This window comes from Microcaecilia unicolor, chromosome 8 (genome assembly GCF_901765095.1).
Source record: "Microcaecilia unicolor chromosome 8, aMicUni1.1, whole genome shotgun sequence".
Taxonomy (NCBI): Eukaryota; Metazoa; Chordata; class Amphibia; order Gymnophiona; family Siphonopidae; genus Microcaecilia; species Microcaecilia unicolor.
The window spans coordinates 28,443,243-28,464,667 of record NC_044038.1 but is presented as its reverse complement, the minus strand read 5'-3'; the positions used below and the strand labels follow the sequence as shown (position 1 = coordinate 28,464,667).

Sequence of the window (21,425 nt, the reverse complement as noted above, 5' to 3'; positions counted from 1 at the left end):
CTGCACGGTGGTGCCAGCAGAAATCTCTGTGTAATGATTGGACACGTTTCTAGTGCTCAGTCTGTCAGTAGACTCTTCTTGGTAAGGCTGTTCTTAGGAGCCAAGCAGTGTGATAGGTAGAGAAGGATGCTTTCATTGTACCCTCCATGCAGATCAATGCAAACAAGCGCCAAGATACAACACAACCTTACTTTGTACCACTTTATGAAGAATCTTTGCCATACCGTGGAGCACAGGACCTTCTGTTGAATAAATTGCCTACGGCGATCCTTAGGAGAGTGGACAGAATTTCTTTTATTCTATATAAAACTATAAATATGTGTAGATTCATATATATAACTGTCTTAAAACCAGTCTTATACAACAGGTGTACTTTAAAGGACGTTCACTGATGACATTTTTCTAATTCTAGAGAAATCAGCTTTCAGCAGGCACTCACACGATCTTTGTGTCAGCTTTCTAGATATATTGCAGTCCAACGGCCAGAGGATCCTTGTCTTGGGCAGAAAGGAAAATTATAAGGGGTTTCTCCCCTCAAGCATGTGTGAAAATATTATGTGCATTTCAAATGAAGAGGTAATGAATAAAAGATAAAACATTAGAAGATCAGAATGCCTTTGGCCTTTTCTATAGTTTTGATTGAAATGTGACTGAATGGCAAAAGCCAGTAGATGCAGAAAGACAAATGATTCACCTCTTTAGGGTTTGGGATAGCGGGTAAAGAATTGCCCACTAATATGTTTTTGATAGTTTCTCAGAAATGCTTTGGTTTACTTTGGCAGTGTGGTGTGTATTACAGAAGTTGGGGCTGTGTGGGAATTTAATTCCCATCGCCTGGATGCTGTTTCTTGAGTCGGTCCAGGCTGGAAATGTTGTGCTTCATATACCATTTGGCTCTGCTTAGCTGTCGTAGCCCAGATACACACATACTTTTCTTATTCATTGTTACTGTGTTTGACATCTGTGCCCTACAGGTTCTTCAGAGAGCCAGGGAGAAGGTTCCTCAGTCTTTCTTCAGCATAATTCAGTTCTCATTAAATACGGAAGATGTGCAGGCTGAACTCATGGAAGAAATGAATGAAAAGGTAACTGAACAGTAGGGAAAATATTTTGATGAATCATTTAGTCCCTTCTCAAAATGTAGTGAGAGCATGAGCAGAATAACTTCTCGGTCAGAGCTTTGATTTGTTACTAGTATCCCGTCTTCTAGAAAGGAAGAGTTATTTCATGTTAGGGAGACTTTTATTGGATTAAAGCCTTGTTTCTCAACCCAGTCCTTGGGAAGCACCCAATTTTATTTCTTTATTTCTTTAGATTTTGCTCACACCTTTTTCAGTAGTAGCTCAAGGTGAGTTACATTCAGTTACACTGGATATTTCTCTGTCCCAGGAGGGATCACAATCGAACAGCGCGGGGCTTTACCGCACCGATGATCAGAGATAATGCATGCAAATTTAAGCAGCACAATTATCTCTGATCATGGAGTAGAAGTGCAGGCGAATTGTGCCGAGCATGCGCTCAGCACAATCCTTCCGCACTTGTTTGACAGGTCTGGGCTGTCAAAAGCCCAAACCTGTCAAACACAGGGGCTGGAGGTCCATGGGACTACCAGGCCCTGACTACCCCTGCCCCGAGTAAGGAAAAACGGGGGCTGGAGGTCCGGTGGACCTCTGATTCCCCCCCCCCCCCACCCCCGACGATCCCCCCCTCCCCAGGTTCAGGGAGGGCTGGAGATCCGGTGGGTCTCCAGTCCCTCTAACCCCCCCCCCCCCCCCCGAAAATAGTAGTGGCCACCGGCCAAATCCTCTCCCACCCTCTCACCCAGCGAGTGACGGGGGGGGAGGGGCTGTAGCCCCGCCCAGCGCATCCCAAGATGCAATGGGCGGGGCTGGGCGCCGCCATTTTGCGGCAGTCAAGAGAAGGAAGAGGAGGGAGGCAGGCTGTGTCCCTCCTCCAACTAAAGGTGGGGGGGCCGGGAGGGGGGTTGTCCCTTTACGCAGGACCACCAGGGATCGGACGGACAACGCTGGGGGGGGGAGTTGGGGTGGGCTGGAGGTCCACCGGATCTCTAGCCACCCCCCCCCCCCCGTCACTCGGGAGGGTGGGAGAGGATTTGGCCGGCGGCCACTACTGTTTTCTACTACTACTATTTTAGGGGGGTTTGGGGGGGCTGGAGACCCACCTGATTTCCAGCCCTCCCGGAACCTGGGGGGGGTGGGATTGTTGGGGGGGACCGGAGGTCCACCAGACCTCCAGCCCCCTGTTGGCGTTTGCTTGGGGGGGAACGGGGGCCTGCTGGCATGCAACTGCATGCTGGACAGGGCTCACCATTCCTCCCCAATGATAGGCGAACCCTAACGCCAGCTCAGAGCTGGCGTACGGTTTGCCGCGGCCAGCGACACAATCTTTGGCGCACTGGCTGCTGATCATTGGGGAGGAATACCCAATGCCCTGTTTAGCATGCATTTGCATGCTACTTGCGCAAAGAGCCCTCGAGGGCGTTGTTTCACGTGCTCGAGGGCTCTTATCATGGGGCGGTAGCAAATGCCCCTAACAGCCTCTAGCGCCGGCGTTTGCTTTTGATCATGAGGGCCTAAGTTTGTACCTGAGGCAGCCTCTAGCGCCGGCGTTTGCTTTTGATCATGAGGGCCTAAGTTTGTACCTGAGGCAATGGAGGGTTAAGTGACTTGCCCAAGATCACAAGGAGCAGCAGTGGGATTTGAACCGGCCACCTCTGGATTGCAAGACTGGTGCTCTAACCACTAGGCCACTCCTCCACTAGTAGCAACATTCCATGTAGAATCTCAAAGAGTAGCAACATTCCATCTAGAATCTTCAATATTTATTTAGATTTTGCTCACACCTTTTTCAGTAGTAGCTGAAGGTGAGTTACATTCAGGTACTCTGGATATTTCTCTGTCCCAGAAGGGCTCACAATCTAAGTTTGTACCTGAGGCAATAGAGGGTTAAGTGACTTGCCCAAGATCACAAGGAGCAGCAGTGGGATTTGAATTGGCCACCTCTGGATTGCAAGGCCAGTGCTCTGACCACTAGGCCACTCCTCCACTTTGTCAGATTTACAGGATATCCATAATGAATATACACGAGATTGGCTTGAGTTGCTACCTGTAGTTTGTTTCTGATGTGAAGAAGGGTTACCTTCAAAAGATGTATTTAGTCCAATAAAAAAAAAAGGTATCATCTTATTTTCTTTTCTATGTTTTGTTGATTTATTTCTATTAATTTATCTATTGCTTGTAACCCTCTCTCACACATACTTGTTGTCATTAACCTGAAAGCCGTACTGGCTGGATGTTAACATTTATATTCCGCCATATACCTCTCAATTCGATACGGATTACATTAGGGAAGAAGCTGGACATTTCCAGGAAGTACACAAATTATTCAATATAAAATAACGTCCTATATAATGATACAAAGAATAGTCTTGGCATTATCATCCTGTGTGTCCCTAGAACTTGGTTGGAACCGTTGGATGAATGGGATTTGATGTACTGCCTTTCTGTGGTTACAAGACACTTAATCCTGCATTGCTCCAGATACAAAAACTTAGATTGCGAACCCACTACGGACAGAGAAAGTACCCGCATAGAATATACGTAAACCACTTTGATTATACTATAGAAAGGCAGTAGGGACTGTCTCTTCATGTTCAAGTGTACAGCGCTGAGTACGTCTAGCAGCGCTTTAGAAATGATAAGTAGTAGTATTATTTCAAATCCATATAAGTCCATTTCAATTTGCCAAAAGCAGTTTAATGTGATACCATTTTCTTGGACAAAGTCAGTACATCTGTGAATAGCTTTCAAGAGCTAAGCTTGCCTCACAAGGTCAGATTTATTAGATTAAAATATTTCTTATAATGTTCTGTTTCTCACATTGAATTTCCTGGGATGCAGATGAGAATGAAAATGTCACAGATGATGAGTGTATATGTTGGGCCTCTCAGTAAACACGTCTGCCTGCAATCGGTGAGGAAGATATTCCAGACATGCGGCCCCATCCTGTCATTTCATGTTGTGACCGAAACCCACCAGGTAGCTCTCGGACCAACTAGCTTTCTATTTTTTTGTACATTTTTTAAATTTTTGATTAAAAGCAGACCAGTTCTACTGTAGTTATATTAAGTGATGATCCAGAATTACGATATGTGCAGCTTTAGAAAACTTATTTGGGTTAGGAGGGACTATGCCAAGTAAGAGGAAAGTAGCAAATTTTAATATTTATACGCCTCAAAAATAAAATTCAGAGAAACGAAGGAGACCTTAATGAATCTGCATGGTTTAATCCCTGACTTTTCTTTATAATTTGATATTTCTGCTTTTTGTCATATTTTTTTCTCTTGTTAGCCCTACGTTTGCATTCAGTACGAAGTGCTTGAAGCAGCCCAGCTTGCTGTAGAAGCCCTTAATGGAGCTAATGTTGAAGGGTGCTGCATTAAGGTACACAGAGCCTTATAGTGAAGGGGCATATTAAAATGCATTTTCATAAAAGTACTCTACACAGCTGAAGTACACTCAACTACATGCTGACATGTGGCCTGGCCAGTTCTTTCTGAATGGGTTTATAAAGGTGTGGCAAAACAGTGGGTTTCCAAGCCTGTGAACTGTATTATTTCATGACTTGCATTTCCCTTGTTTGGCCAGCAGATGGTGATTCTTTTTTTTTTCTTTTTCTTTTTGTAAAGCTGTTACAGAAATGACAGTTTTTTTTCCCGCCTAACCTGTGAGCAAGGTTGCCAATTGGGCGGTTTTCCCGCCCAATTGGGCGGTTTTCCGCAACCCGCTGTGGGAAATTTTTGCCCGCTGCGGGTCGCGGTTTTTTGGGCTGGTTTTTGGGTTTTTTGGTGGTTTTTGTGCGGTTTTTCAGGCCGCTGGGGGTGGGGCTAGTGACGTGGGCGGGGTCGATGACAGAAGAGGCGGGGTCGATGGCGGGGGTGGGGGTGTGAACTTTTTGGGCGGGTTTCGGGGCCGAGTACCTGGCAACACTGCCTGTGAGGTAATCTTTAATCTCAGGGAGAGGAAAGAGAAAAAATCTCTTCACTGAGGCTTTGTGAACAGTTATATTTTATAACCTGTGAGCAGCTATATTTCTTGATCTCCCCAGGTGCTACCCAGGTACTAACAAGTGTTTAGATAGTTTTAATGTTGATCCATGTTTTGGTTATCTTTTACTGCTTGCTGTACTTTTTTCACCTAGTTTCTTTCAAACATTCACTGTTTTACTGTAACAATAAACCTATTAGTTTGACTGCTGTCCTGGACTAAGAATCCTGATGGCTTGTGTTTTGGCCTGTGGGTGCTTTCTGGGAACTATGGGATCCCTGGGATTGTGGTCCCAGTGTCCTTAGAAACCACCAGGGAAATAACTTGTGAGTGGGAGACTCTCCCAGAGGCAGGTGGGAGGAAGAGTATGCCAGAGTAGAGCATGCGCACAGGTAGTGGTGTGCCTAAGCAGTGCTGGGACAGACCCTCTAGGTGGTCACAGGGTTAACCCCCCCCCCCCCCCCCACCAGGTGGGCTCTAGGCGTTTCTTGCCAAAAGGGCCTATAGCAAAAACATTGCTTAGCCTTCCTCTATACAACACATTGAGATCAATTTTAGAAGTTTCTCATATCTTCTGGCTGTCAAAATTCATTTGAAAATAAGACCTACAAGGTTGTAGTGTTTCCTGGTGCAGTGTGACAGTACAGAGTGTCTGGTATCCAGACGTTATTCCAAAGCATTTCACAAAGCTGCAAAGTTGCACAGATCCAGTAATGCAATTTTAGGTCCGTTTTGGATTTCTGACAACCTTATCCTCTTGCATTTTGGGGCCTGCAGAGTTGCTTTCAGTGGGTAAAATCAGGAACTACCCATACATGGTCAAAACCAGGAATGATCAAAAAGTCTCACTCCTGGAACTGGATTACTTGGCAGCTCTGCTAATACTTCTATAAGCTAAGCACAGGCCAAGAGTGGGTGGTAGTTGGGCGGTTTAGGATCTAAGTGTCCTGGTTAGCACAGATCCAAAAGACTTTTCAGTTTTGCTGTTCCATCCTTAATTTCACTTTACATTTTACAAGGTTCAGAGGCCGGTCTCAGAATTTACCCTCGAGTGGGACCTCATGTTAAAGGAACTGGAAGAAGATATCGTAAATGAAGGCGTTATTTACATTTCTGGATTTAAGAAAACCCTTACAGAGAAGGATCTGCAGCTGAAGTTTAGTCATTTTAAAGATATCGAAGCTGTGTTTTTGCCTCAGGATCATAAAACTGGAAAACTTAAAAAATATTGTTTTCTAAGTAAGTATGTCAGTTAATGCACCAAGGCATAGTTAAAGGACTATATGATAATGTTTATGGGAAAATGGCACTCGATTAGCAGCTAAAAGTGTCATCCTGCTCGATAGATGGTAAAACTGGTCATTAAGGGGTCCTTTTACAAAGGTGTGCTGAAAAATGGCTTGTAGTGTAGGCATAGGTTTTGAGCGCACGCCGATCCATTTTTCAGTGCACCTGTAAAAAAAAAAAAAAAGGGCCTTTTTAAAATTATTTTTGCTGAAAATGGACGTGCGGCAAAATCAAAATCACCACGTGTCCGTTTTGGGTCTGAGACCTTACCGCCAGCCATCAACCTAGTGGTAAAGACACACAGTAACTGGGCGGTAATGACCTTCGCACATCAAATGCCACTTGGCACGCATCCGAAAATAAAAAATATTTTCAGACGCACATATTGGCCACATGCCAAAAATGAGATTACCGCAAGAGCCACGCTGTAGCCGGGTGGTAACTCCATTTTGGCGCACGTTGGGTGTGAGTAGACACTTATGCGGCTTAGTAAAAGGGCCCCTAAATAATTACCCACCTTTCTATATGCAGGAAGGCTGATTACTGTCCCATTCTAGAAGGTGTCACTGAGCTACTGGGCTAGCCCTATGTGCTTTAACCCCTAAATTCTTTAAATGGCACTCAAACTGAGGCACGCAGTTAGGTGCGCAATTATAATACTAGTAAAAAAAGGCCCGTTTCTGACACAAATAAAATGGGCGCTAGCAAGGTTTTCCTCGGCTCCCCTGCAGCCACCCATGTCCAGCGACCCTCTTCTCCCCCTGTGCCCACTGCAGCCACCCATGTCCAACGAACCTCCTCTCTCCCCTGCAGCCACCCATGTCCAGCGACCCTCTTCTCCCCCTGCGCCCACTGCAGCCACCCATGTCCAACGAACCTCCTCTCTCCCCTGCAGCCACCCATGTCCAGCGACCCTCCTCTCTCACCTGCCCCCCCTCCAGCGACCCTCCTCTGGACATGGATCAGCTGTGAGGCATGTTCTCCCCCCCCCGGTTCTGAAGTTGACATCATAATGGCTACGGTGATGTCAGCCTGATCTACGGAGCCTAGCAGACCAACTCGGAATGAGCTACGGTCCCAGGCAGCAAGTCAGAACGTTGGAGGTGAGAATTATTATATAGGATAAGAATAGCCATACTGGGTCAGACCAATGGTCCATCTAGCCCAGTATCCTGCTTCCAACAGTGGCCAGTCGAGGTCAGAAGTACATGGTAACAAACTAATTGTCACTGGATTGGCAAATAATTTAACTACCACTAATTGGCATTAACAAGCACTAATTGGTGTTAATTTGTAGTTGTCTCGCTGCACCCTACGCCTGGAATAAACTTCCTGAGCCCCTATGTCTTGCCCCATCTTTGGCCACCTTTAAATCTAGACCGAAAGCCCACCTCTTTAACATTGCTTTTGACTCGTAACCACTTGTAACCACTCGCCTCCACCTACCCTCCTCTCCTCCTTCCTGTACACATTAATTGATTTGATTTGCTTACTTTATTTTTGTCTATTAGATTGTAAGCTCTTGGAGCAGGGACTTTCTTTTTTCTATGTTTGTGCAGCACTGGGTACGCCTTGTAGCGCTATAAAAATGCTAAATAGTAGTAGTAGTTGTGCGTGTAATAGATTTATGTCCCTGTTCTATACCCAGAGCACTGCCTAACATCTCGCACATGCTAATGCAGCGGGGCATTAACGTGGGAGAGGCATGGGTGTGTCAAGGGCGTTCTCACTATTGTTGTGTACACTTTATAGAATAGTTGCATTTATGTGGCCAACTGCCACCATTTACGCCAGCCATAGATGTGCAATAAGTGGTTGTACTTAGTTTGGCGCATTACTGCAGACTTCTGCTGGTATTGTATATGGGATTTGGCGCATAACTCTGCCGTTATAACACAAGCTTAACACTTAAATGTTAGCAACCTATATAGAATTGCTCCCTAAGGGTCATTTTACCAAACTGCAGTAAAAATTGGCCTTAGCACATCCTTATGCGGGTCATTCCCGCATGCTAAGGCTATTTTTACCACAGTTTGGTAAAAGGGCCGCTTTTTCTTTTTTTTCTTTTTTTTTTTTAATTATTAATGGCCATGCGCTAATTTTACCACTAGAGCCCCTGCCACCATCTGTTATGGTGGTAAAGGCTCATGCGGTAATCACAGGCTAATCAGTTAGCTCGTAGCAATGTACCTGCTGTGCACACCTGCTCTCTGCCCCCGACCCACCCCCAGCACTAAAAAATAAAATCTATTTTTTAGCATGTGGAAAGCTCGTGCCGATCAGAAAATTACCATGGGACACCTGAGCACACCCCGCAGTAAGGCCTTTTTTTACTGTAGTAAGCACAGATGGGAGAGGGGCTTTGGGGTGATGGTGTCCAAGAACCTTAAAGCGAAAAAAAAAACCAGTGTGACAAATCAGTGGCTGTAGCCAGAAGGATGCTAGGCTGCATCGAGAGAGGAGTAACCAGCAGAAGAAAAGAGGTGTTAATGCCCCTGTACAAGTCGCTGGTGAAGCCTCACCTGGAGTATTGTGTTCAGTTCTGGAGGCCGTATCTTGCTAAGGATGTAAAAAGACTAGAAGCAGTCTAGAGGAAAGCAGCAAAAATGATATGGGGTTTACGCCAAAAGACGTATGAGAAGAGACTGGAAGACCTGAATATGTATAGCCTAGAAGAAAGAAGGGACAGGAGAGATATAATAGACATTTAAATATTTGAAAGGTATTAATGTCGGAACAAATCTCTTCCAGAGAAGGGGAAATGGTAAAACTAGAGGATATGAAATGAGGTTGCGGGGTGGTAGGAGTAGTGTCTGGAAATTCTTTTTCATGGAGAGGGTGGTCGATGCCTGGAATGCTCTCCCGAGGGAGGTTGTAGAGGCAAAAACAGTGATGGAATTCAAAAAGGCATAGGATGAACACAGAAGGACTCTATTTAGAAAATAGATGGTATAGAACAAAAATGTAAAAAAATTTAAATGGCTGCAGGTGGGTGGATGTGTGAGTGACTCTTAGATGGCGACTCCGGCTGTGAAGAACTAATCCCGGTGCCAGGCAGACTTTGTAGGTCTGTATCTGTATATGGCAATCCAGTTTAAGATAGGCTGGAAGTGGCTTCAATGACAACTTCAGTAGCTGGAACCAAGGACAGTGTTTGGCAGACTTTTACGGTCTGGGTCCCGCAAATGACAAGACATATTCAGATAGGCTGGAGTAGGCTTTGCTGGCAACTCCAGTAGGTGGAACATAAGGATAGAGCCAGGCGGACTTCTATGTCCCAGAAACCCCAAAGAACGACTCGTGATCAAGTATATAATATCACGTTCCTTGTTGATTTTAATCATGAATTGATAATGAGTGTGACTGTTGGGCAGACTGGATGAATCGTTCAAGTCTTTCTCTGCCATCACATACTACGTTATGTTAGTGCTTACCGCAGCGTAGTAAAGGACCCCTAAGTTTCTCAGCAGTTTAGTATAGTGGTTAAAGAACTGAGGAAAAAAGCTCTTTATATAGTAGAGGAAATGTGAAGCTCCATTTTGCACAATACATTGAGGTAAGAGTTAGAACGCCAAGGTCAGAACATTCAGAATTCCCCTAGTATTATTCTGAACCTGGAGCTTTACATAAGAGTAGCCATACTGGGTCAGACCAATGGTCCATCTAGCCCAGTATCCTGCTTTCCAAATAGTGGCCAAGCCAGGTTACAAGTACCTGGCAGAAACCCAAATCGTGGCAACACTCCATACTACAAATACATATAAGGACACTGGCATATACATGTACATTCACTGGCAATGTACAGCAGGAATAGTGATTTCACAAACCTACGTGTGCAGAAAGAGAGCAGCATCACACGGCATGTTCCACATACAGATGCTTGTGCTTATTCACAGAAGTGCCGCTTTTCCACCTATGTAACTTTGTATGTCTATGTGCCTAGAAAATGAGCCTCTAAATCTTAGCCACCAATCTTCTATATTCCTCGAACTTCACTATATCCCTCCTGTTATCTACACTTTCCTGTTGAAGATTTGGTATCATCCACAAACCTTCCGTAACAGGGACAGAAAGAGATTGTAAAGATTAGTAGTTGATATGGATGGGCAGACTTGATAAGCGATCTGACTTTTATCTGTCATCGTTTCCTGTGGTTCAACAACAATGTCACCCAAAAAATATTGAACTCGACCAGGGACTTATCCTTGTGGCAGACAACTGGTAATGCCCCTTCTCTGAGAGGCCTTCATGACACCTCGCTTTCCAAGTGAATTCTAATCCAGTCATTTAACCTTTGGTGCCTGTACCAAGGGCACTCACTTTATTATTATTTACAGTGAAATATGAAGAAAACGAAATCTTGACCCCTCTTTATTTTAAACTTTGACCTCCACTGCTATCAGAAACTGAGAGGATTTAGATTATAAAAACTTATAAATGGCTACTAAAATGTCTGCTCAGATGCAGTGCTTGCCAGGGGTGTACATATGGCATGAAAATATACTGCTATGCAAACTTGCACGCAATAGGGTCAATATTCTGCCTGTGGTGCACAGCGTTTTGCTTACTGCTGCCGGCGTTATGCTTGGAAATTTAATGCAGGTTCACGTCCAGGCTTTGGCATTGAATTTCCAGGTTAGCTGGCTCCGCAAACACATAAGGGACCCTTTTACTAAGACGCGTAGGCATCTACGTTCGTACAACGCGTGTCAAATTAGAACTACCGCCCAGCTACCGCGTACCTCTGGCAATAATTATTAATTTCTACGCATGTCCAATATGCACGTCAGAAAAACAATTTCTATTTTCTACCACATTGCACTAACCGGGCGGTAATCGGCAGGGTACACAACCTAACGATTACTGCCCGGTTAACACGCGAGACCTTACCACTAAGTCATTGGGAGGCGGTAAGGTCCAAAATGGATGCGCATAAGGTCTCAGGCCCAAAATGAATGCGCGCTGATTTTTATTTTGCCGCACGTCCATTTTCAGCAGAAAAAGGCCTTTTTTGCAGGTGTGCTGAAAAATGGACCTGTGCATGTCCAATACATGCGTCTACACCAGCGCAGGCTATTTTTCAGCGCACCTTAGTAAAAAGACCCTGTAGTCGGTTAAGTGCAATACTCAGCATTTAACTGGCTATGGGGCACCCCGTAAAGATAGGACTGACTTTTTGAGGTCCTATTTATGCAGTTACCCTTGCCGGTCAAATGCTGAATACCAGCACTTAACCAGCCAAATGTGGACTCTGCTTCTGGAACGCCCCGAACTAGCCAGTTTTGCATTAGGCGCTAACCCCCTGGTTCTATAAAGGTCGCCAAAAACTGCATGCGCAAGCTTAGACGTGGTTCTGATTTACACATGCAATTTAATTGAATAATGAGCCAATTAGTGCCAGTAATTGGCTTTGTAATAAGCAGTTGGCACTAAGATTAAATTGGGTGTTAACACGCAGCCCAAAAAAGGGGGTGGTTATGGGTGTTTTGGAGCAGAACAGGAGGGCATGGTTTTGAATTACGTGCATAATTACAGAATAAGGCTGCTCCACTCATAAATCTAGGCACGGGCATTTGCATCACGTTTTCATTGGTGCAAATTGTCATGCCTAAAGTTACATGCAACCATAACGCTTAAGTGCTATTCTGTAAACCACGCTGAAGTTTAGGCGCAACTTATAGAATATCACTTAAGCAGGTTTTTATAGGCACCATTTACTGAATCTAGCCCTAACTGGATATTTTCAGTGGCACTAACTGGTCAAGTATCCCTGAAAATGACCAGTTAGCCTTGAACAGGTGCCGTTTCTGGCTGGTTAAATTGCTTTGAATATTGACCCAAGTCTGGATTTCCGTCTGGCTCAGTAAGAGGGATTGGTTAGAGATACTAAGAGTCTGTAGCACATGCAAATTCTGAAAGTGTGAAAAAATAATATTTAAAAACTATTTCTCCTTATCTGAGGGGGGGGGGGGTCATTTACTAACTGCACACATTAACACCATTAGTGTGCAGTATTTTATTCCTATGGACCCAGCAGCAGAGAGTGCACGCTAACCTTTAATAAAGGACTCTCTGAGTGAATAGTGCTACCTACAAAAAAGGAGAACTTTGGAGTCTTCTGAACTGAAAATCTGCTTCCATAATGCACTTAGGAGAAGATTGCCAGCTTGGTTCTTTATTTGTGTTTTTTCTTAAGAGTTTCCAAGCTCTGCAAGTGCGATGGAGGCCCTTCAGGAAATCAATGAGCAGGAGAATGGGTCTGGGAAGATACGGGGCAGGAAAGCCCTCACCCCCAGCTATTTCCACGAGGATGCAGAGTTCGTGCCTCAGGACACAGAGAGCTCTCCACCAAGCGAGCACTTTGCAAGGCATGGCTCGCGCCTGGTAAGATTCAGAGTACCTATTCCTCCTTCAATTTACTGATCATTTTACACTTTTTCATTTCACAGTTAACAGTAGTTCACCTTTATGGTAATGTTTTTTAGCTAGTCTGATTTGCACAGTTGGCTTCTTCTCCAGTAATGCTGGAGTTTACTTTTCTTATTGAACTGCGGGGCCCTTTTACTAAGCCGCAGTAAGCTGTACACGTGTATAGCACGTATCAAAATGAGACTACCGCCAGGCCAGCGCACTTTCCTGGCGGTAATTCTCTCATTTGGCGCATGCCCATAACGCCTGGATGAATTATTTATTTATTTCCTCCTACGCGCCGGTTCCGGCGGTAATCAGCACTCGGTGTGTGCCAGCCGGTCACTGAACGTGTAGTGCGTGAGCCTTTACCGCTAGATCAATGGGTGGCGTTAAGGGCTCAGGCTGGTTTTGGGCATGTGCTGGTTTCGTTTTTTACTGCAGGCCCTTTTCCTGTCCCATTAAAAAAAAAAAAAAAATTTTTTTTGTAGATACAGTAAAAACTGGCCCGGTGCGTGCCCAATACACACGCCTACACTACTGCAGGCCACTTTTTACCGCAGCTTAGTAAAAGGACTCAAATATTTCATCATTCATAATATTGGAGGGATTTTCGAAGGGATTTCCTAGGATAATGGGTGCTTGCTGACAGGAAACACGCTGAAAAAAATTGTCCCTGCCTTGTGTGGATCCAAGCAGATCCAGCAAAGTGCACAGGGACTTTCCCTTTGGAAATCAGCTTGCGGGCCTACAGGTACAAAGCACTTGTGCGTGTGTAAGCAGTGTGGACATGTCTGAAAACTGCTCCCTCCTTGTGTAGAAAGGCCTGTTGACTACAAGCACAGATGTCTTTATCTTTTCTGTCATCCCTACCTATTTCATGATTAAAATACAGGGCCTAAAGCTGTTTGCGGGACATCTCGGAGACTTTCCCCACTGAAGTATCTTCATCCTAAACCCAAGGTGGGGTTTGGATCCTGGAGCACTGAGAGAGTTTTGGATCTGGGCATAGGTGGAACATCATTAAGCCATGTGTTAAGCTAGTTTTGTTCAAACTGATCATTGAGAGACCCCCCCCCCCCCTTTCTCCTAGGCTAAGTTTTCAGGATATTCCTCATGGATATGCATGAGAGAGGTTTGCATGCACTACCTTCAGTGTATGCAATTCTATTTAATGTATATTTCTATATTAATCAGATTTTGATAGAGAGATCCTGAAAACCCAACTGCCAAGGACCTGTTTGAGTGTGACTGTCTGAACAGGAAGGACTGAAAAAAATCCTGGATTTAGGGTTGCATTGATATAGTGAAATAATTGAAACAGAAGGTTCAGAGCTTCTCTCCCACTTCTGGCCAATTTTTTTCTTGTGTCTGACCATGTTCCAAAGCATTCACCTTGCTTTTGTCTCGTGTTGGTGGCATTCACTGCTTTGGGGCCTTGAGACTGGCCTCTGGGTCTGTGGAGGCAGTAAATAAGCCAAATAGGAAAAATCTGATCCTGATATTCGAATGTTTCATGTCAGCAATGAACTGTTTGTTATTTTCCACAGGACAATGACCTTAAAGATATTGTGAAGAAACTTGACAGGAGCATATACAAACTTTATAAGACATTACAGAGCAATACTCTTTGTGTTGTCCTGTTACCAGGAACTAAGAGGTAAATTTATCTTTACTCAGACCAAGCTGAAAGAAAATAAACTGAGTTGGAGATTGGCTATGATGAGGGTGGGCCCTCTGATCCCAGTTTGGGTGGCTGTCTTACTGCTGGAAAAGAGCCCAGCACAGATCACTTTCCTTTATCAAAGATGACTTCTTAGGAACACCCGATTGGAGTGTAATAGGAATGCTTTCACCTAGTTTGTGCTTTTCTTTCAGCATTGGCTTTCTTGCCTGTAAATTCCAGTTACATTACTGGAGGAGACTTTGTTTTCTGTTGACATGAAGGATAATGCCACTGCACCATTGCTGAAGTCATCTGATGGTGTCTGTATTGAAGATTCACTCTCCCAAAGCTCAGAAACCTCTGGAAGGTTTTTCTAGGCATGCTTTGGGGATTCCAGCTCTAGCACAGTCAGCACACATCCCCAGTCTGCTTTATCTGTTTGTCTGGAACAGAGGCATGTAGCTATCCACTACATTTGCGCATAAAAGAAAGAGAGAGAAAAAAAAGATGGAGATGGTTGGCGTTGAAGCAGAAGGCAAACTGGCAGGGCCTGAAAACAGACTGACCCAGCAGGGTCTTCTGAGGTAATTTCATGTTCAGCTCCTGTAGCCACATAAAACTCTTCTCAACCAATACAGAAAAAAATGATGGCAGATGTACTTCCCAAGCTTTACTGAATTTAGATACAGTCTTCGTCGCCATCATTTCCACGAGGATGCTGTTCAATGAATTTGCCACCCTTTCCATGAAGACGTATTTCCTTAGGTTTTTCCTTGAGTCTAACCCTTTCAGCTTCATCCTACTCCACCTCATTCCAGAGCTTCCTTTCAATAGAAAGAAGATTCATGAAAGCACCACACAGGCCCCACTAAGACACTGGGGAACACAGTTGGAAAAGACCCTGCCCCTACAAGCACTGGGACAGTCCACTCACAGAAACCGTGAGGCAGCGGTGGCCTTGAACCCTCACTGAATCAGAAGAACCCCACCTCTACTCCTACCCCTGTCCCCCATCCCAGGTATGTCACTCCCCCCCCCCCCCCCCTGTCTGAACCCTGCGGTAGTTCAGAGCTTATACAGAAAGCATTGGGCACTGAAAAAAATCTTAAAGGGAACATGTGGGAAGCACAAGCAAAGCTTGCCTAAGCTTTCCAACAAGGGAAAAAGTCTATGTGGTTTATAATCAGAAGGCTGCGTCTTCATAGTGGCTGGACATCCATCTTGTCATTCCCCTTGACTCTGACACCAAAAATGCAGTCACACACAAAACCAGCTATACACCTGCTGGAACCAGAGCAATACAGCCACAACCAACAGCAACCCACAAGAAAAAAATGGCCTCCTGTTTCACCTCATACAGAAGTTGCTCTGAGCCAACCAAAACCACTTTCACAATTGTCTATGCAGGAAACGAACCTCCACTGGTGAACTTAGTATTGACCAATGCTATTGTACCCATTCTACATCTCATCACCTGCACAATTATTTCTAACTGGGTTGCTTTATGCTCCTATCCAGAGTTTCTCTCCAAAATGGTATTGGAATTTCCTCTTAATCGGCTTTTGGTACTTCTTTTTCCTCCCCAAACCTCATTCCCATATCTGAACAGTTGTCCACACCCTAAAGAGAAGGAGATCCAAACTGTATTTTCTTCACATCACCAAGGAACAGAGTTTTCCCAGCTATTTGTACCATTTGATGTTACTGTTTCAACACACACTAGTTAATTGTACAGCAAACCATATCACCTTCTGTTACCATTAAGCAGGAATCCCTTTTCTTTCGTGACAGTTTCAGGGTACACTAAGAGCAAAGACAACCTTCTTCACCGGTCTTCGGTTGTGACCTGTAATAGACATTTGCAAGGCTGTGACCTGGTCTTCTATCCATACCTATCCAAACGTTACTGTCATGAATTTGGTAACGCATTTGAACACATCACAGGATCTCTTTAAATGATCACCTTCAACTCCAACTTCCCAGATTTTCTCGCACCTGGGTTTCACAGCTTGTTGAACTAAATTAAAAGGGCAGTCCTCTGCTTCAGCGTCACGGGTGTTGTGGCTGCATTTTCTCGCCTGTTTCTGGAGAAAGTGGAATTGCTTTACTGTAATGAGGGCGATCTGTGGGCAGCAAGAAAATGGGGCTACCCTATTCCTCCTGCCTTCCCTTTTCCATTGCAGAGAGACCTAGCTTTGTTACCAGCTAGGGAGGCACACAGCCATCCCTCTGCCAGAAATGTTGGGATCTATACAGACAACATTCAGATTTTCTTTACATTTGATACATTTTTCATTTATTTTGATTGAGTGTTTGATTTAGAATCTAATTAGTTATAGGCAGAATATAAATGTATACATAATTCCACACATGCCCAGAAAAACCTTCCAGCAGTTTCTGGGCTTTGGAAGAGCATCAGCTGACATCAACAGTGGTACGTGTGTATTAACCTTACCCTGCTGTGTTACAGGTAAGAGGCTCTGCTCTTTCTGGGTAGGCTGGGATTAATTTATGTTGGGGTCCTTTTACTAAATGAGCTTAACGTGTTTTAAGGTGGGACTTTCCTGTGTGCTAAGCCAGTTTCTAATATGGTCCAAAATAGGACTTTTTTATTCTTTTTGCAGGGCCCACAGTAATATTTCCAATAACTTGGCATTTCCCAAACCGTGTGCCACGGCAAAGTCACAGGGGTGCCACAGAGGGATAGGCAACCACATGCTGATTGGTTGCCAAGACCTGGGTTGTTATATTTGAATGTGTTAACACTGCTCTTCCACTGGCTATATCCTTTCTTTTATGCAAAGTTGCTATTTACCCAATTTTTTCCCCAGAATACCCTTTTTTTTTGGGGGGGGGGGGGCACCATGAAAAATTGCTTGAACACTAGGCATCACACACTGAAAAGGTTTGGGAACCACTGCAATAGCTCAAGACCTTTAAAAATATTAACGTGGGAGAACTTACCGCTTCGCATTTAGGACACGCTAAATGCTCCTGTGTTTAGGACCAAGTTCTATACATAGTGCCACACGAAGACAAACTTACTAAGCACTATTCTATAAATGGTGTTGAAAGTTAGGCACCGTTTATAGAATATGTTTAGCACTGGGATCGGCCTCTAACTTTAGGTGCAAGGATTTACACTAAGTAAACCGTGGTGTAAATTCTCATATCTAAATTAGGTGTGGATTACCCTTATTCTATAAACTGTAGGAACGCTCCTGATTTGCCATGGCAGTGCCAACTTTTTGGAACCACACAGAAATCTTATCACAAATCACTGTGATTAAAAATGTGCACATACATTTTAATTAATGCCAATTAGTGCTGATAATTAGCACCCAATTAGCGCAAATTGGGCACATGCAATTTTAAGCACCATTTATAGAATTTGGGGGTAAATGTGCATTTCCATGCTAGCTGGATAATGCTTTCACGTCCATTCCCTGCAAAAAAAAGACAAAAAATAAATAAAGCGCAGTTAACAGGCGCTGACAGGCAGTTACTACAAAACGCCTTTTCCCTACGCGAGTTAAGCGCACCTTAGTGCTTAATGCGGTTTAGTAAAAGGGTTCCTTTATTTTGAGACATTGGGATCCAGGAAATCCCTTCGCTCAGCAGTGAACAGTAAAAAAAAAATTCATAAATAATAGAACAGCCTAATGGTTAGTGCAATGGCCTGAGAACCGGGTTCGATTCCTACTGCGGCTCCTTGTGACTCTGGGCGAGTCACTTAACCTTTTATTGCCTCAGGTACAAAATAAGTATCTGTATTTAATATGATTGTAACCACAGAAAGGCAGTATATCAAATCCCATCCTCTTTCCCTATCATCTAAAAACAACAACTGGTAGACGATCATTTTAAACATCAAAGCCTTTGTCATAAAAATACCCAAATCTCCCAATTTAAGCAGTCGATGTGTGCCTTCCCGGGTATCAAAGCCTCCTGGACTGGCACTCTACATGAATCTCATAAGAAAATAAACAATCTGTGTGTGTGTACTGTTAGCAAGGTTCCCTAATGCACTTCTCTTACTCTCTTGAGAGTTTTCATGCAGTGTAACATCAGTGTGAGTGGGAAGCCCAGCCTTTTCTCAGAAGCACTGCATGCGTTTTATTGTTTAGTCTCAAAATGCTTAATGTTTGCAAACCACACGTTCCATCCCCCGCCCACTGTGAATGTCATGTGGCCATCTGATTCTTGCAGCAGCCAGCTGTACCTTCTGCTTAATGTTAACTCTGATTTGAAACCCACATGGAAATAAGTAGTAACCATGCTATTTATCCAAAATAATGACATATTTCTCCATGCCTTCTTCTGCGAGCTTCATACGTGTTCTGGTGCTTTGCATATTATACTATAACACTAAAAACTCCAGTAATATACCGAAAACTTTAACTTTTATTTTCACCAATTACATTATTACAAAGACAGATGACATACATCATCTAACTGCACTCACATTCATCAACATTCATCCACCACTCGCCCTTACTGCCTAATATGAACTTCACATGTTTATCAAAATAATGCAATACAATATATCACATGATATGTGTCACACAGTTCATCGAAGTTGCCTTCACAGCACGACTGGTGTCTTTCCAGACGCTCTGCTCTTAAAGCCAGCTCATTTGCTTAAGCTGCATTTTCATTCACGCAGCCTGCTTCCGGTTTATATATTGCTTGTACAGGGACCAAGTCCCCACTGCCTCTGTAAATCACAAAGTCCATATGCTTCATCTAGACACTCCAGCGTGCTGTAGAAGTTTCTTAAATCCAATTAATACTAGGCAATGGTGAGTGGCTACAACAGCCATCGTTCTGCTGTTCATGTTCACTAGCGGTTCCCTGATGCCGGACCGCATTTCAACTCTTCCTCAGGAGGAACCAGCATATCGTCTACAATATTATAAAAATAATATCACTCTAAATGTGAATCCAGTGCATTTCTTCTTACCACAATCTAAATCAACTACTTGTATACGGCTGCTTGCCGGAAGGATACTCGCCCCAGCAGGGGTCGGAGGATACAACGCTGAGCTGCTAGGGCATAACGCACTGGTGCCCCTATGATCTGATGTGGTGCCCCTTTAACTTAATTGAATGCAGGGGGGCGTGTCTTCCCGCACCGGTGATTGAAAATGAGTGCGTTCTGCCCTAGCAGCTCAGCGTTGTATCCTCCGACCCCTGCTGGGGTGAGTATCCTTCCGGCAAGCAGCCGTATACAAGTAGTTGATTTAGATTGTGGTAAGAAGAAATGCACTGGATTCACATTTAGAGTGATATTATTTTTATAATATTGTAGACGATATGCTGTTTCCTCCTGAGGAAGAGTTGAAATGCGGTCCGGCATCAGGGAACCGCTAGTGAACATGAACAGCAGAACGATTCTGCCGTGAGGGTGGCTGGTGTAGCCACTCACCATTGCCTAGTATTAATTGGAATTAAGAAAATTCTACAGCGCGCTGGAGTGTCTAGATGAAGCATATGGACTTTGTGATTTACAGAGGCAGTGGGGACTTGGTCCCTGTACAAGCAATATATAAACCGGAAGCAGGCTGCGTGAATGAAAATGCAGCTTAAGCAAATGAGCTGGCTTTAAGAGCAGAGCGTCTGGAAAGACACCAGTCGTGCTGTGAAGGCAACTTCGATGAACTGTGTGACACATATCATGTGATATATTGTATTGCATTATTTTGATAAACATGTGAAGTTCATATTAGGCAGTAAGGGCGAGTGGTGGATGAATGTTGATGAATGTGAGTGCAGTTAGATGATGTATGTCATCTGTCTTTGTAATAATGTAATTGGTGAAAATAAAAGTTAAAGTTTTCGGTATATTACTGGAGTTTTTAGTGTTATAGTATAGTTATTACTCCGGTATTAATTTATTATTCCCTATTGTTTGGATTGCTTTTCATATTATGCCAGAAACAGCTGATTTTTAAGAGGTTGATAATAGCCTGTTTAAACCACGTCGATATTCAGCAGTAGTTCACCAGGCAGAGCCACAGTAGATGATGGAATGTTAAAGGCCTGTATGGTCCATCCAGTCTACCCAACAAGATAAACTCATTACATAAGGTATGATGTGATACTGCCTTTGTATACCTGATCTTGATTTGTCCTTGCCATTTTCAGGGCATAGACTATAGAAGTCTGCCCAGCACGGTTTTTATTCTAAAACTTGAGAAGTTGTCATCGAAGCTTCTGAAAAGCTCCATTCCAACCTATCCAAATCTATTCAGCCATGATCGAGGCACAGACTGTAGAAGTCTGGCCAGCACTGGCTTTTCTTCCCAATTACTGGTGTTGCCACCTAATCTCAGCTAAGCTTCTTTGGATCCATTCCTTCAAAACAGGATTCCTTTGTGTTTATCCCACGCATGTTTGAATTCCATTACCGTTTTCATCTCCACCACCTCCCATGGGATGGCATTCAAGGTATCGACCACCCTCGCAGTGAAAAAAATACTTCCTGACATTATTCCTAAGTCAGCCCCACCTCAACCTCAATTAGTGTCCTCTAGTTCTGGAAAAGGTTTGTTTTCAGATTAATATCTTTCAAATATTTGAACGTCTGTATCATATTCCCCCGTTTCTCATTTCCTCCAGAGTATACATGTTCAGGTCATCAAGTCTCTCCTCATACATCTTGCTAGGCAAACCCCGTATCATTTTTGCTGCTTTTCTTTGAACCGCTTCAAGTCTTTTTACATCCTTAGCAAGATACAGCCTCCAGAACTGAACACATTATTCCAAGTGGGACCTCACTAACAACTTCTACAGGGGCATTAACACCTTTTCTTTTGCTGGTTATACCCCACACTATGCAGCGTAACATCCTTCTGGCCATGGCCACTGCCTTGTCGCATTGTTTCATTACCTTGAGATCCTCAGACACTATCAGCCCAAGGTCCCTCTCCGGAGCCAAGCTTACCAATCTCTCTCCTCCTACCTGGTACATCTCTTTTGGATTTCTGCACCCCAAG

At 44.0% G+C, this 21,425-nt stretch overlaps 1 protein-coding gene across 3 annotated transcripts in view; it reads left to right on the top strand.

Moving 5' to 3' along the window:
- The window catches only part of REXO5 (RNA exonuclease 5), a 55,797-nt gene that overhangs the window by 31,043 nt on the left and 3,329 nt on the right, over nucleotides 1-21,425 (top strand). For all 3 annotated transcript variants that reach the window (XM_030212798.1, XM_030212799.1, XM_030212801.1), the window contains exons 13-19: nucleotides 456-576; nucleotides 975-1,085; nucleotides 3,921-4,058; nucleotides 4,371-4,463; nucleotides 6,086-6,305; nucleotides 12,550-12,737; nucleotides 14,312-14,421. In XM_030212798.1, coding sequence (XP_030068658.1) covers nucleotides 456-576; nucleotides 975-1,085; nucleotides 3,921-4,058; nucleotides 4,371-4,463; nucleotides 6,086-6,305; nucleotides 12,550-12,737; nucleotides 14,312-14,421 — 981 coding nt within the window. The remainder of the gene's footprint in view (nucleotides 1-455; nucleotides 577-974; nucleotides 1,086-3,920; nucleotides 4,059-4,370; nucleotides 4,464-6,085; nucleotides 6,306-12,549; nucleotides 12,738-14,311; nucleotides 14,422-21,425) is intronic.